Source organism: Abramis brama (genome assembly GCF_963993115.1).
Source record: "Abramis brama genome assembly, chromosome: 17".
Taxonomy (NCBI): domain Eukaryota; kingdom Metazoa; phylum Chordata; class Actinopteri; order Cypriniformes; family Leuciscidae; genus Abramis; species Abramis brama.
In genome coordinates this window covers 4,607,367-4,624,039 of record NC_139979.1, presented here as the reverse complement: position 1 = coordinate 4,624,039, position 16,673 = coordinate 4,607,367, and the positions used below count along the sequence as shown (strand labels likewise).

Here is a 16,673-nt window from a genome sequence, read left to right as displayed (position 1 = left end):
TTTATTTGATCTTGATTCATTTTATTTTATACATGTAATCTTATTTATTCTTATTTTATCTTATTTAATTCTATTTATTGTATCGTATTTACTTATTTTATCTTTTTTTATTTATTTAATCTTATTTATACTTTTTATTTCATCTTATTTTATCCGAATTATTTAATCTTATTTATTTCATCTTATCTTATTTAATCCTATTTTATTTCTATATCATTTATTTTTTTATGTAATCTTAATTTTATCTTGATTTATCCTGTTTAATCCTTTATCTTATATTTTTATTTATTATATTTTATTTTCTGATTGTGAGGTGTGTTTGTGCATCTTATACGGTACTCAGAGGCTTTTATTCTGTGCCATACGCCGTGCTCGTGACCTCTTTATGAATCATGAATGCTGTGTCGCGTGAATCTGAGCGCATCCCACCCGTTCAGCAGTGAAATAACCCATCAGATGTTTCCACACATGAAAGCCAGTCCTCGTGCGAGAAGGTCGGCGTGAGATGCGCGAGTTTGTTTCAAAGCGCTCCTTCCAGATGAAGCTTTGATGGAGAGATGGTTGAGTCAGATATTGATGTCGGAGCACTACTTAGACTATTAAACACAATCTCCAAGCACATTAGTGTCTGCAGCTTTAGTTACAGGAGCTGTAGGTGTTCATGTGGAGATGTCAAGCTAACAGTGAAAAACAACACAGTGTCTTGTGTTTTTTGGCAGTGTAACAAATAACCACTGAGCATTGATGTCCAGCTTGCGGTTTCCATTAAGTGCTCTGAAATCCCACATTCAGACAGTCACGCCACGCGTGTTGAAGATGCTGCAGTAAATCAGTCCGTGTTGGTTGTACATTGGAAGGTAAATGTTATGTCCGTCTAGGGACGCTGCTAATTGCTCTCCTCTGCACACTACCATCTAAAATAAAAGCACTTTATTAGTGTTGTTTGATATGGATAAATCACAGACTGTTCATTTCATGTGTGTGAATCTGTCAATAGAATTTCTGTCAACAGAAATAGATGCTGTGTTTATATGAGGTTCATAGTTTAAGGTTGCATTTTTCTTTCGTTTAGTTGTCCGTGAGACCTTTAGGAAACTGAATGTGCTCAGATGATGTTACTTTAATGATGTGATATCTGGGTTAGTTTACTGGCACCCTTAGTTACACAGTCCTAGAACTGGGCCTGTTTGTAACTAGATTTTGTACATTTTGTAAAGAAAGGTGCTTGTTTATGCAAACTTGCTTCTGTGATGCGATGGTGTTGCTATAGGTGGTTGCTAAGGTGTTACTAGGTGAATGCTTTCTGTCTGAAGTCAGGAAAGTCCTGCACCCTCGTGTCTCTGTGATCTTCTGGTCTGTTGATCTGGCTTGTGTTCCTCCTTCAGTGGAAGTCTGTGGGTGTTATAACTGTTAAGCAGGTGATTTATGAATTTATTTGATTTGTTTGTGAATTTATTTATTTTTCTAATTAAATTATTTAAACCATTGTATTTGTTTATTTTTCTTATTTATTTTCCAATTAATTAATTAATTAATTGTTTTTTTCTTATTTGTATATTTATGTAGGCCTATAGAATTTTGATGTATTTTCTTTAATTATTTATTTTTCTTATTTGTTTATTTATTAACTTATCTGCTTGTTGATCTATTTGCTTCTTTGTTATTTTTCTTTTTATTTATTGTTTATTTATGTTTGATTTATTTATTTTTCTAAATCTTTTTTTATTTTTAAACTGCTATTTATTTATTTTTCTAATGTATTTATTTATTTTTCTAATGTATTTTTTTTCTGATTTATTTATTTTCTGATTTATTTGTTTATTTTCTAACTTATTTATTTGCATGCATGCATGCATATATATATATATGTGTGTGTGTATGTATGTATGTGCATATATATATATATATATATATATATGTGTGTGTATGTATGTATGTATGTGTATATATATATATATATATATATATATTTTACAAAAATACATTTTTTTTTTTTTTCTAATTCTTTTATTTATTTACATTAGATTTTATTTTTCTAATTGATTTTGTATATTTTAAATGTTATGTATTTATTTATTTTCTAATTTATTTATTTTCTGATTTATTTGTATATTCTTCTAATGTATTTATTTGTCAAGAATAGTGGGAAGGGACACTGACTTACACCATCACGAAAGATACAAACAGTCACTGATGCTCACGAAAGACACGTATTATGAATTTCTATTTCTGTAAATTCAGTTTTAGTCTTGTAGAATCTCTGTAAATGTCTGTTATGTCAAACCGCTTCTTCTGGAATGGATGGTAATAAATAAATGTCCAGTTTATGTCAAACACCTTTGAGGAAACAGAACGTTGTTTCTTACAATAGATCTGAACCCCAGTTCTGTTTTTGTGAACGTTGCGCTGGGAATTATACTTGAAATGAGAAAACAGCTGCAGTTTTACATGACAAGTGTCATGATGTTAAGGATCTTGACGTGGGTTTATAAGTGCACAAACAACCGGCAGTGATTGAGAATCAATTAGAGCTCATTGTGGCTGGAACACGTCTAGAACAATAAACCCGCTCGCGGCAGCTGCTCGCAGAACGTTTACATCTTATTCATGATTGACAGCGGAGTCTGTCTGAGCAGAATAAAGAGACGTACAGACGACTGGTGGTTTGAGTCAGAGACGGTTCAGGTCTGTCTCACACCACTGCGAAGCCTCTGCTTCTGCTCACTTTTAAAAAGGTCACTTACATCTTCATGTTTCAAATGCTGGCCTGTCAGGAAGAGAAAAAGGCCATTTAACTCGACCGGCTCTGCATGGCATTTCACTTCAGTTTCTGTTTAACAGTTAATCAGCTTCATCTGAAGAGGAGTCCGCTTTTATTTGCCACATAATTCAAACTCTTTATTCCAGACAATATTGTTTTATTGTATTTATAACTTGATACATTGAAAAACATCCTGAATACCTTGGCTAAACCAAACCAAAGTATCTATCCATCCAACTATCTATCTATCTATCTATCTATCTATCTATCTATCTATCTATCTATCTATCTATCTATCTATCTATCTATATATCTATCTATCTATCTATCTATCTATCGTTCTATCTATCGTTCTATCGTTCTATCGTTCTATCTATCGTTCTATCTATCGTTCTATCTATCTATCGTTCTATCTATCTATCGTTCTATTGTTCTATCTATCTATCTATCTATCTATCTATCTATCTATCTATCGTTCTATCTATCTATCTATCGTTCTATCTATCTATTTCTATCGTTCTATCTATCGGTCTATTGTTCTATCTATCTATATACAGTATCTCATTCTGTATCTATCTATCTATCTATCTATATTGTTCTGTATCTATCTATATATCTATCGTTCTGTATCTATCTATCTATATATCTATCTCGTTCTGTCTATCTGTCTGATAGATCATCTATCATTCTATTTCTATCTGTTCTATCTATCAGTCTATCGTTCCATCCATTTATCCATTGTTCTGTCTGGCATTCTGTCTGTCTGTCTATCCATCCATCCATCCATCCATCCATCCATCCATCCATCCATCCATCCATCCATCCCGATTAATTCTCTTTTTTACCAGTTTATTTCTGCCTAGATTACATAGAAAGGTCCTTAGCAACACAACTCACTCCGGTTACTGTTATTGTTGTGTTGGGTAATAAAGAAACATCGATGAATTGGCATGTTTGACATGTTCTGGCTCTCGAACCAACCAGAGAAGCTAAGGACGGTTTGGTGAAACCCGGCCCATGTAAGCGAACCAGTGACTCAGCCTGGACACTGAAGATGTAGGTCATTAGAGGCGGTTCACTGGGATGTTTTGCCTCTGAAAGGCCCGTAAATTTTTAATCTGAGGGGCCGCGCTTACATGACATGGTCGCCTGGGCCTTTTGTGCTGCTGACAGTCCGAGCGGCGATGGAGTGGCCGGTAGGTACGCACTGTTTAGATCAATGCTCGTGTGTGTGTGTGTGTGTGTGATGGACATGTACTGTAGACTGTAATATAGTAGCTGAGAGCGCTGGATCGATGTCTGAACTCACAGAGGTAGAGATGAAAGTCCGACCCTTGCAGAGTGTGCGAACCGCACTAAACAACTTTGAAGAAAAGCAACAGGAGACTGGCTTGTAGATTTGTATGAACACGGACATTCACTTTTGTCGAACCCTTTACCGGCTTGCATTCCTCTTCACTGCAAACGATATTTTCTTGTTCTTATTTGAAGTATTTTTATCAGGTTTTTTTCATTTAAGGCAAGAGGTAAAAAATGTGTTTTATTCCATGCACTGGTCAATTTTAAGATTTGGTCTATTTTGCTTCAGACTAGTGGAAAGAAAACATCTAAACTACATATTATAGTGTTTATTTTATTGCACTTTGCGTCTGTAGATTTCAATGACAATACGTAGCCTATCTTTAAAGGCTGTGAGTGTTTTCTCCTGCACTGAGTCAGAAATCTCCACTTCAGCAGCTTTACACTCACTAAACTGTGCAGTTATTCGTATCTATATTCTGAAGGTTTGTTCATACATCATTCGCCTGATTTACATAAAATTGTATTGCTAAAAATATGATGAAAATGTATTTGTTTTCTGGCTGTTGGCAGTATTTTCTGATTTATGAAGTGATAAAAAGAGAGATCCAAAATGTTCAACTCTCAAGATGTTGAACAAAATCAAACAATAATTTCGAATCTGGCATTATTCAATGTTTATATATATTGATTGTTGTTGTTTTTGTTGTCTTCTTTTCTTTTTTCTTTTTTTTTTGCATAGAACTCACTAAATTTTGTTAGGTTTATGTTAGGTTGTGATTGGTCTACTCTGCTCTGATTGGTCAGATGGCCCAGTCTGTTGTGATTGGTCTACTCTGCTCTGATTGGTCAGATGGTCCAGTCTGTTGTGATTGGTCTACTCTGCTCTGATTGGTCAGATGACCCAGTCTGTTGTGATTGGTCTACTCTGCTCTGATTGGTCAGATGGTCCAGTCTGTTGTGATTGGTCTACTCTGCTCTGATTGGTCAGATGACCCAGTCTGTTGTGATTGGTCTACTCTGCTCTGATTGGTCAGATGACCCAGTCTGTTGTGATTGGTCTACTCTGCTCTGATTGGTCAGATGGTCCAGTCTGTTGTGATTGGTCTACTCTGCTCTGATTGGTCAGATGACCCAGTCTGTTGTGATTGGTCTACTCTGCTCTGATTGGTCAGATGACCCAGTCTGTTGTGATTGGTCTACTCTACTCTGATTGGTCAGATGGCCCAGTCTGTTGTGATTGGTCTACTCTGCTCTGATTGGTCAGATGACCCAGTCTGTTGTGATTGGTCTACTCTGCTCTGATTGGTCAGATGACCCAGTCTGTTGTGATTTGGTCTACCGCTTACAGCGCTTGTCAGAAACCGAATGCCTTTTTCCATATCTGAATTTCAGCTCTGGAGGCTTCCTCAGCACTTGATACACAGTGATACACAATTCCAGCGTGAGTCCTCATCCTTTAGAAGTGCATGCAGAGTGGAATTGCAGGGCTGAAAACAGCGTCTTCTTGACATGTTGACAACCCAAACCAGACTCTTCAAGTCTCAGCTACAACTACAGTATTTGAGGGTCAAAGAATACGTTCACAGGCAGCCAGTGAAGACCATAGACTGGCATTATGCACATTTGTTACATTGTTTTGTAGGTTTGTAACAGGAAGTGAGATGGAATTGCTGACGACCCGTTTCAGGCAGTTCAGAATCGATTCTTTCTTTTAGGAGACAATAGCTTTTCTTACACAGTTTTGCATTTCAAGTAAATGTATCCTGTTTTAAGCATATATCTCCTGAAAAATGATGCGTTTTTTTCAGTGTTTAAGTGCTGATGTCTAAGACGTTCTTCTCCGCTTCTTCTCAGATATGTGTCACCAAGATGTCCACTCGCAGCTGCCAGGGATCCGACTCAGTCATCAAACCCCTGGACACCATTCCTGAAGACAAGAAGGTGCGAGTGCAGCGGACGCAGAGCGGCTTCGATGCCTTCGAGAAACCGGCGAGTCAGGTGAAGCGAGTCCACTCAGAGAACAATGCCTGCATCACCTCCAAAAGCTCCTCCTCTGGGAAAGAGTCTCCAAAACTACGCCGTCACTCCAGTCCTAGTTCTGTGAGTGTCTGAGTGTGTTTCCTTCCATAATTTATGTCTTATTTGTGCTTATTAAAGTTTATGATGTAATGAGCAAATTCATGCCTAATTTGACATTGCTAACAGATCATGATTGTCCTTGATAAGCCTCATTTATAAACCTTTATGTGAGGTTTGAAATGTGTTTTGATTGTAGATATTTTTATCACATACAACAGGGATTACCAATTGTTTTTTCCAGCCAAGCCCCTTTGAGCTAAAAATTTCTACTTGAAGTCTCCCAGAGGGTTAAAGTTAATATTTAAAAAATGTAACATCACGTTCACAGTTAGTGGGCAGTCAATAGTCACATGACATGCAGGTATACAAATCAAATATTTCATCATTTTTACGTTTATTTTTTATTTGTTTTTTATTATTTATTTATTTATATTTACGTTTTTAATTGATTTCATTCATTTTTGTCAAGTGTTTTATTTCAATTTTTAATTGATATTTATTTTATTTTAATTTGTATGTTATAATTTTTTTTTTTTTTTTGTGAGGGTTCTATTTAGATTTTTTTATTTTAAAATTATTTATTTTAATGTTAATTTTTAATGATTTTATTCCTTTTTGGTAAGTGTTTTATTTTGAGGTTTTTTTTCTTTTTTAAAATTATTTTAATTTTACATTATGATTTTATTCATTTTTAGTAAGGGTTTTATTTAGATTTTTTTATTTTACAATTATTTATTTTATTAATTAATTATTTTCTTATTTAAAAAATATTTTAATATTACATTATGATTTTATTTTACACTGTTTTCATTAACTCGCAAACCCTACTTTGTTAAACCCTGACATACAGCATTTTGTATAATTATTATATTTATTGCAATTTAATTTAGAAAAGACGAGTTGCTTTTTATAGTATATAATTCCCTAAGCGAGACACGATTGACCTGAGAGGGAAAACTAAAGGTTGGAGGGTTTGAAGAATGCAGCTAGCGAGCACATTTGCTTGCTGATTCACACCAATGAAAAATGGATGAGCGTAAGCCTGACAGAAGGAGTGGAGAGAGTGAGTGTGACCTCTTTCCCATAACACCCTTCTCATTATTCTGTCACAGACCTTCTTATTTAGAGAATCCACTAAAACCTGTTCTGCACGGGGTCCCTGCACTCCGAACACCTTAATCACAATAATAAAGATCCGCTAAGGTAATACCAGCGCTCTAAAGCGAGGCTGATGGATTGGAGAGCGGATGTGTTCACTGAAAGCGGCCGTATGGTGGCCGCTGGTCTCTAAGAGACAGCTGGTGTCTGGTGTTGATAAAAGGCTGCAGGGTTTGCGGTTACAGGCGCATCTGAGCAAGCGGTTATCCGGGAACAGTCCGGTAATCTTTCACACCAATCGCAATAAGTGACTCGCTGCTGCAGATCGGTGTCAGGCTGCAAACCTGATTACTGAAGAAACGCTGCATTTCAGGAGAATTAGTGCCGTGTGCATTTGCTCTTCAAGACTTTAGAGTTGCATTCTCGTTAATGCAAGTAAAATATTACCGTGCTGGTTTGGAAAAGACATGTTTTTTTGAGTTGCATTCTCTTTAATGAACGTAAAATATTACTGTTTTTGCTTGGAAAAGGGGAGGGGGGGGGTTTGAAATGTCAGCTTTCTTTAAATGCATCATAAGATGAATCTTACAAATGTGTCCAAGTCACATGTTTTAGACACAATGGTCCTAAAGGTTTGTGTGTGTATAGAAACTATGCATGTAAAACTTTGCGTATCAAGTTTGCATGTTTTTATACACTTTTGCACAAAAATATGAAGCTGCACAACTGTTTTCAACATTGATAATAATGAGAAATGCATGCAAATCAGCATATTAGAATGATTTCTGAAGAATTATGTGACATTAAAGACTTCTTTTAAAAACATTAAAATGAATTATCCCAAACTTTTGACTGCAGTATACATTTAAGATGTCCAAGTATAACATTTTATCCTATAAGGCCACCCAGAGTATGTGATTTTTGCGTACGTAGTTTAAGTTGTTCCTACTTTTTTGGGGGAGAATTTAGAATCAATTTTAGAGTTTTTACCTTGAGCTTCACTCTAGTAAATGTAACCACAGTTCACCTGTGTTCTTTCAGTCACTGCCAAAGTGCTCACAGTAAAATCCCGCAGACCACATTTCCCGTTTAACAGGAAACTATTAATCACGTCCAGTTGAAACAGCACTGGGTCATTAATACGGGGACAGACGTGTCTTTCCGGAAATCCCTGCTGTATAAATCCTGGATCTGACCCAGAATACCTGACCATACGCTGGCTGAGCTCACATCTGCTGCGGTCGCTGGCCTCCTGGCCTGATAAAATATCACAGAATATCCTCTATATTCAAGTCACCATGAAATCAGAATAGAGAGTTCAAATTTTTAATGGAATATTGCAGGATTTATCATAAATGATTTATCCGTGAACATCATTTTGTTTTAAATTCATGTACCCTCTTAATCTTTTATCAAAATAACTTCCCCTCGCTCTTACAGTGACATCTCTTCTCTTCTTTGATGATGTGTTCACTGGCGCGAGGGCGGGGCAACCTGTCAATCACATGACGATCCACCAATAGCAATCCACAACCATCCAATCAATTCCAAATGGACAAAATCAAGTCCCGCCCTACATTTGTTCTTGTTCGAGACGCCGTTTCACTTGGATATACGTCACAAAAGGGGAAAAAAGATGATCGCAACTTCCGTTTCATGCCGACTTTAACTGCATCTATCTCTGTTACAGCCCACAAGCCCAAAGTTCGGGAAGGCAGATTCGTACGAGAAGCTGGAAAAGCTCGGAGAGGGATCCTACGCAACCGTATACAAAGGGAAGAGCAAGTGAGTTCTGTGCAACCATGCACTTCATTTCCATACAGACACACTGTTTAGTAATAAAACTGTAAGCAAAGACGGCAGCAGATAATTATAATATGAATGAAATAATTTTTCATATTGCTGTAATAAAATCCTGGAGCCGGAGAGAGCTTCTCTTCCAGAGCATGAAATGGCACATGTTGTATGAAATCCTTTCAGACAGAGAGCGTGTAACGCTTGTTTTTCTTTGATGATTACTTTTATAAATTAAACTCTGGAAAATAAAATTTCAGCCAGCGTGAAATGAATTGTGCATTATTGGCAGTGTTTTTCATAGTAATGATGCTATTTGTGTGCAAGTTCTTTTGATTGGTGGAGTTCATTTATTTCACATCTTGACCTCTGTGTTTAGATTCACTCCACTGCCTCTAAATTGCATTTCATTGACTTAACAGTAAATCAGTAAATTGTGTTCCTGGTCTTAATTTGAGTTCCATTTTATTTCATCATCATCAATCTCTCTTATTAAACAACATTCTGTCATATACAGTAGAGACATTTACACCATCCTGTCAATTCACACTAGATAAAATAAGTTCCCATTTAGGGCTCAATTAAATAGGATTTATTTTTTACAACATTCTATTTTGCGTTTTAATACAGTATTTCTGGGCTAAATTGCAATCATCAAAAAGCATGCTTACCAAATGAATTCATAAAACTGTAACAGTTTAATAATTCATTAAAATTTTAACAATAATAGAGCCCTATGAAAATGGTTTAATTTTTTCCCCTTAAATTCCATTTTATTTTTCCAAAGTTCTGTGATGTCTGTTAAAATGTTTCTGGGTTCTGTGTTTTATGATGTAATACAACTTTATTAGTAATACAATTAAATATATATTATATTTATATATTATGTATTTAATTATAATATATTATGTATATTTCGTTTTTTTTCCCCCTGAATATACTGTTTCACTCTGCTGTATTAATTATTTATTTGTATATATATGTATATAATATATATATATATATAAATATACATATACATGCATGCAGGCATTCATACATACACACACACACACACACACACACACATATAGACATACATACATATACACACACACACACACACACACACACACACACACACACATATATATATATATATATATATACACTAATTAATTAATTAATTTATACCTTAAAATGCAATGTAAGTCGCTTTGGATAAAATATATATTTTTTAACAATTTTTATCAATTCACACACTTCCTGGGAATCAAACCTATGATGTGCTGTTTGAACTATAGGAACAAATATACGATACATTCTTTTTTATGGATCAGTCCTGTAATACAGATGGATATGAAGTGTAAAACATGTGGTGTGTTTGCAGGGTGAATGGGAAGCTGGTTGCGTTGAAAGTGATTCGTCTGCAGGAGGAAGAGGGAACGCCTTTCACAGCGATCAGAGAGGGTGAGTGAACCAGGACACGACTGTCTCTCCATCACTCTGTGCTTCCCTTCTCTCTTTCTCTTCATAATGCATGGAGCTCATTTGAGCCGCCACTGAAAACAGTATCACTTTTAGGGATGAGTTGAAAATATTGATTTCTCATGTTGATGAACCGGTATCAATTCTTAAATCCCCAGAAATGATCTTTTAATCAAATTATGTGCTGATCAATTAATGTGCTGTTTTCAGTTGATGCATGAACAAAACTTATTTATCTAAACTCCTGCCATCCAATAATCACAATAAGCTTTTTGCTTTGCTACTTTTGATATGAAACAAAGTCTCGGCTTTCAAATTCTGTCAATTTATTTAGAAATTCAAACAGCAAATGGCGTTTTGGCCATTCAGTGACCATAAACTCGATATTTAGCTAGAAAAATAATTCTAGAGATGAGCATTTTGATAAATATACATATTCATTGTATTTTATTTAACCTGTTCTTCAGTATTAAATGTACTATGTTTGAATAAATCCATCAGGAAAACAAGTTATGACAGACACTATTTAAATGTTTATATTTCAAAAACAAATTGGAGTAGAAACATAATTATGTCATTAAGTTTACATTGTCATAATTATGTCACAACTTTTTATTTTATTTTAAAAATGACCTTATGTGCAATTTAAATGTTCATGTACATTACATGATTCATGTAAATCATGTTGTTAATTTTAACCCTTAATTTTACAGCAATGTACCGGCTTGACAGGATTCCCTGTATAGTTTATAGCATTAGTTGAGAGATTTTTTTTCTTAAGGAAGAATTTACATGCACTGTACTTGATATACAGTGCAATGCATAAGTGAATACACCCATGCTAAAGTTGACTAAAAAGAGGAATAAAAAATCATATTTTGGAAATTGAACTTAATGCCTTAATTTAAAAAATTAGGAAAAATCCAACCTTTAAGGACACCAATTTTCTTTGTGAATGAATAATGTATCGTAAATAAATAAATGTTCTTCCTTAAAATACATGGTGCATAAGTGAGTACACCCCTATGTTAACCCTCTGGGGACCACAAACGCGCCCGCGCGTTTTGCTCGTTTTTTTTTTTTAGCAATGAAAATAAACACTAAATGCTCTGTTAATTTTGATCTTTCATTTTCGTGTAATACATCAATCGATCCTGTTCAGTTTCTATTTTTTTTCTGTATACTCACAATAAAAATAAAGTGTTTTGCTTTTTGACAAATAAATAAAAATTAACATGATGCGATTTCTGCCTTCTCTCTGTCAGTAAACTCCCATTTGAAACGCGTTCGAAAATGATCTATAACTCCGCGAAAATTCAGTCAAACAGGCAAACAGACCCACGGGCATAAAGCTTGAGATCGCATCTTTTAAATGAAGTCATTTATATAAAAAACAAATATTCTCAGCTTCTGTAATCTGTGTAAAAAGAGAGCGACTCCTATCGAGCTCATTACGACCTAATTCACAGTAATGTGACCACTCCCCGGAGAGCGCGTGCTATTCAAACGCAAATTCTGAGAACTATTTCATAGCTGTGAAACGCCCACATCAGCTGTAAACAAAGCGCGTCGCGACTCCTCGCGAGTGAGACATTATAGCCTACCTTATGGAGAAAAGATTCCTCAGAACAGTGCTGATGAGGAGCAATATCTCAGAAATGAGGAGCAGATTCCGCTGAGGAGTGAGGTAGGCTGTTTTCTTTTCTCACGTGTGGAATAACGTTATGGAATAACGTTAGTGTAGGCCTATGTAAACCGCAAAAAGATGAATCGCATTTCTATAATATGACTCGCCTTTCTGTGAGATGAATGAAGGGGACATATTTGTAAAGACTGTTTAGCCTAAATATGAATCGCGTCTGTGTGTGAAAGAATAAACTGCTTTGCTATAGCCTACTGAGATGAGTAAAAATCGACTGGAATATGTTGAAATAAAATGTATTTGTATAAGCAACGTATTAAACTGCAAAAAAAATACTATTTTTGTCAAAAATAAATTCATAGACTAAGATGTTAGATGTTCCAATGTTGGCTATATTCAAACTAATGAATACATATGATAAAATGTAGGCCTATAATCTTTTTTTTTTTTTTTTTTTTACAAAGAAAGAGTACACTTGAAATATTGTTGAAATTGTAATTATTGTTGTAATTGTAACCTTTTTAATAAAATAGCAAAACATATTTACAAGAGAGATGTAAGCGAAATCTTAAATGGTCAATATAAGTCTTCTTCTAAATACATCTTTTGTCCTTGCATTGTGGCTCAGTCAGTTTCACACCTGAGTGAATGGCTAATTATGCAGAGTGGGTGGGACATTCATAATCTAAGGTGTAAACTACTCCTCCCCCTCGCATATTGGCTTTCCAAGCAAAACCTGTTTTACACCATTTAAATCAATGTATTTTTTTTTTGTGAACGATAAAGCAAGACTATTTTTACATAATTTTGAAGCTAGAACTCAAAGGGACAACATCCATTAGTCAAAAGTCTTGTGGACACATATTTAATATGTGTTTTGTGTTCTTAATTCAGCAACTTTCATTTTAATTTTTTCCAATAACCACGCATAAACATTATTCTCTTAAAAATACAAACATCTACATACACGTTGCTCGCATATTATGGTAGCCCTGTTTGTGCTATATAGAGTGAATTTACACCTTTGCCATTAACATGTTTATAAATAACTGAAAAAAGCACAAATGTCAAGGCATGTCAGAACATCTCAAGGACCCCAAAAACAGCTTGGTCCCCAGAGGGTTAAATTCCCATAGAGGCAGGCAGATTTTTATTTTTAAGTATTTTTTTTTATTTTTTTTTAGGATACTATGCATCCTGATAAAGTTCCCTTGGCCTTTGGAATTAAAATAGCCCCACATCATCACATATCCTTCACCATACCTAGAGATTGGCATGATTTTATTTCAGTTAGCCTAAAAGCTAGTTTGATTTGCATTGAGAGATGATCTTATGGAAAGTACCCCATGCCAATCTCTAGGTATGGTGAAGGCTATGTGATGATGTGGGGCTATTTTAATTCCAAAGGCCAAGGGAACTTTATCAGGATGCATAGTATCCTAATTTTTTTTTAAAAAAATACTTAAAAATAAAAATCTGCCTGCCTCTATGGGAATTTAACATAGCACTATGTTAACAATTTAACATAACACATTGCACTGTATATATCCGAATTGAATCGAATCGAAAACTTGTGAATCGAAATCACATCGTATCATAAAATTTGTGCCAATACCCAACCCTAATAATTTTAAAGAGGTGGTATAATGCCCTTTTCACAAGATGTAAAATATGTCTTTGATGTCCCCAGAGTGTGTATGTGAAGTTTTAGCTCAAAATACCCCACAGATATTTTTATATAGCATGTTAAAACTGTCACTTTTTGAGGGTGAGCGAAAACGAACCGTTTTTGTGTCTGTCCCTTTAAATGCAAATGAGCTTCTGCTCCCAGCACACAGGGGGCGGAGCTACAAGAGCTTGTGTCATTTTACCTCACACAGACATGCACTGAACATTTCAAAAACTTTTAGCCTTTTATGTTCAAACTGGATTCAGACAATGATGGAGAGACTCAAGAAGAAGTGACAACATGTAGAAGCAACAGGACATTTCTGAATGGTTAGTTGATGAATTTATGTAGCTTATGTGTAGTTATCTTCTAGCCATTGATATCTAGCATACTCTGTCTATAAATCGCGTTCCCGGGGGCGGGGTTTATGTAAATTTTATGGTTAGTGATGTCACTAACCCGGGAGGAATGTCATGTAGTCTCTACCAGCCGTTTGTTGTCGTCCTTAAAAAGCGATTTCTTTAAAAGCAAATATCTCCATTTGCTTTGAACTTTGAGCGTTGTAACTTTGCAGACGTTGTTTATGCTCAAACAGCAACATTCCACACTAACTAAAGTTAGAAAAGTGAAATCATAATCAACCACCCCTTTGAATAATATTTATAAGCGTTTTAATGTGGCCTTCATGTAACAAAAATATTTTTTTTTTGAATTCTGTCACCTAAAAGTGTCCGCTGTTGCAGAAGCAGGCGTTTTCTCTCTCCAGCTGAGTTCTCAGTGAAGCGGAGCAGATTGTGAAGGTGTGAGATTTTCGCTGCTCTCACCTTCACCACCGTCACATGCATTTTAATTGCGCTGAGAGTGAGATGGTGTGTTTTTGATCTGTGTGATCCGGGGCCGATCATCGCAGAGTTCCTGCGCTCTTACCCCGGTGTGCGGCTCAAAAAAGGGCTTTGAAAATTGAACTAATTCAGCAATTACTGGAGATGTTTAAGCTGGCAGAACGTGTGTGGAATGACTACGGGATGTGAGAGGAGAAACACAGGCACATTCACGCACTGTTCACAAACCTAGTGAGCTAACTACATAGGCAGCATTTTAAGGGCCAGATGTACTTAACACGGCAAATTAGCGAGAGACTGCAATCCCATAAAAGAGCAGATGGAGTGGAGGTGATCTACTGACAATGTGCAAATTAAGAAGGAGGGAAAGGGAAAGTTCAGCTTCAAAAATAACTGTCAAAACCCTTTCATCCCTAATGTTTTCACTGCATGTCGTTAGTAAATCCTGACAGTAGTTTTAAATGGCAAAATAGGGTCTGGGCTGAAGCAAGCTGTTAGTCAATCTGCCACTAAGCTGACTGGTATATGAAATATTTATGTAATAATAATATATGTAGTGAATCTCTCATTTCAGTTTGTGATTGAACAACATATTAAATGATTATATTGTATATCATATTAAACTGTGTTGAACACGTGCGCTTGAGTCACTGCAGATCTCTGAGACTGTTCAAACTCAACCCGAGTTTGAGTGTTTCTGTAGAGCCAACTATAGAGTGGACTTAATAAATCTTAAGTTCTGTACCTCGATTATTTACACAATGACATGAAAATGAGAAAAGGTAGTAATTAAGAGCTAAAATTAATCCACTTTCACATTTTAACCATCTTTTTTATTAGTAATCATTTTAACTAAGTAGTGTAATTTGATAAAATCCATTGATGATTTTTGTGTTGGTTTTCCATTAGGAAATTCCATTTCCTGTAGGATTATGTCATTCAGGAACTAGTTTTTGTTAGTTAAAGAGATTTTAAAAAACAGGATAGAAAGTGATATTAACGCGATATTGAGTGATATTTAATACAACTTTATCATCAAAGCATATATAATCAATTGAATTACTAAAACTAACAATTTAATAATTTATTAAACATTTAGCAATGATAGTGCCCTTTGAAAATGGTTTTATTCCATTTTATTTTCCCCAATATATGTGTTGTCTTATTAAATTTTTCTGGATTCAGTTTCATTATGATTTAATGCAACTATAATATAATCATCAACACCAACTGTGGTAAAATAATACATTCATAAAACGTTTAAAGGTACACTATGTAACTTTTGGTGTGGTGGTACATTGTAGCCGAAGCTTCTTTCCTCTCTTTATATATATGACGAGTCTCTGTCTAAAATAGTCAGAATATAAACAATTATTATAGGTTTATCGTAGTGATTCAGGATAAGACAAATTTATTTTACAGTGTCCTTGTTACATATGTTACATGTACGTACCATAGTAATAACAGCAAATTATGCATAATTACATGCAACTAACCCTCAACCAAATCCTAATCCTACCCTAACCCTATAGTAAGTACATGTAGTTCATTAATATTACTCAGTACTTAAATATATAATTACACTGGAACAATGACACCTTAAAATAAAGTGTAACCGACAAATTCATGATCTACTCGCTCTATGTAATTTTTGAACAAAAAAAGGTTACATTGTGTACCTTTAAAATAAAACCAAATACTTGCAGATGTTTATGCTGCTGATTCCCCAAAAAAGTGATGTCACTTCCTGTAGGTTGATGTCATTTAGGAACTGATTTTTTTGCGAAAGATTAAACGTACAGTATGGGATTTTTTCTCCACTAGGGGTCGCTAACCTATTTACAATAACAAAGGCGTAGTTTGATGACGCAACATTTGCTAAGAATTATGGATCTTGTCGTCAACGTCAAGCCGACCGATCTAATAATGTTTATGGATGACTGAATACATCGATGCTTTTATCATGACTGTGATATGAAGCAGTTCGGGATTGCTAAGAGACAGCTATCAGCTCCAAAC

General features: G+C 35.1%; 1 protein-coding gene across 4 annotated transcripts in view; it reads left to right on the top strand.

Annotated features, from left to right (window-relative positions):
* cdk14 (cyclin dependent kinase 14) overlaps window positions 1–16,673 on the top strand; it is a 152,751-nt gene that overhangs the window by 45,651 nt on the left and 90,427 nt on the right. For all 4 annotated transcript variants that reach the window (XM_084089644.1, XM_084089645.1, XM_084089646.1 and 1 more), the window contains 3 exons: window positions 5,918–6,163; window positions 8,931–9,025; window positions 10,404–10,483. In XM_084089644.1, coding sequence (XP_083945770.1) covers window positions 5,918–6,163; window positions 8,931–9,025; window positions 10,404–10,483 — 421 coding nt within the window. The remainder of the gene's footprint in view (window positions 1–5,917; window positions 6,164–8,930; window positions 9,026–10,403; window positions 10,484–16,673) is intronic.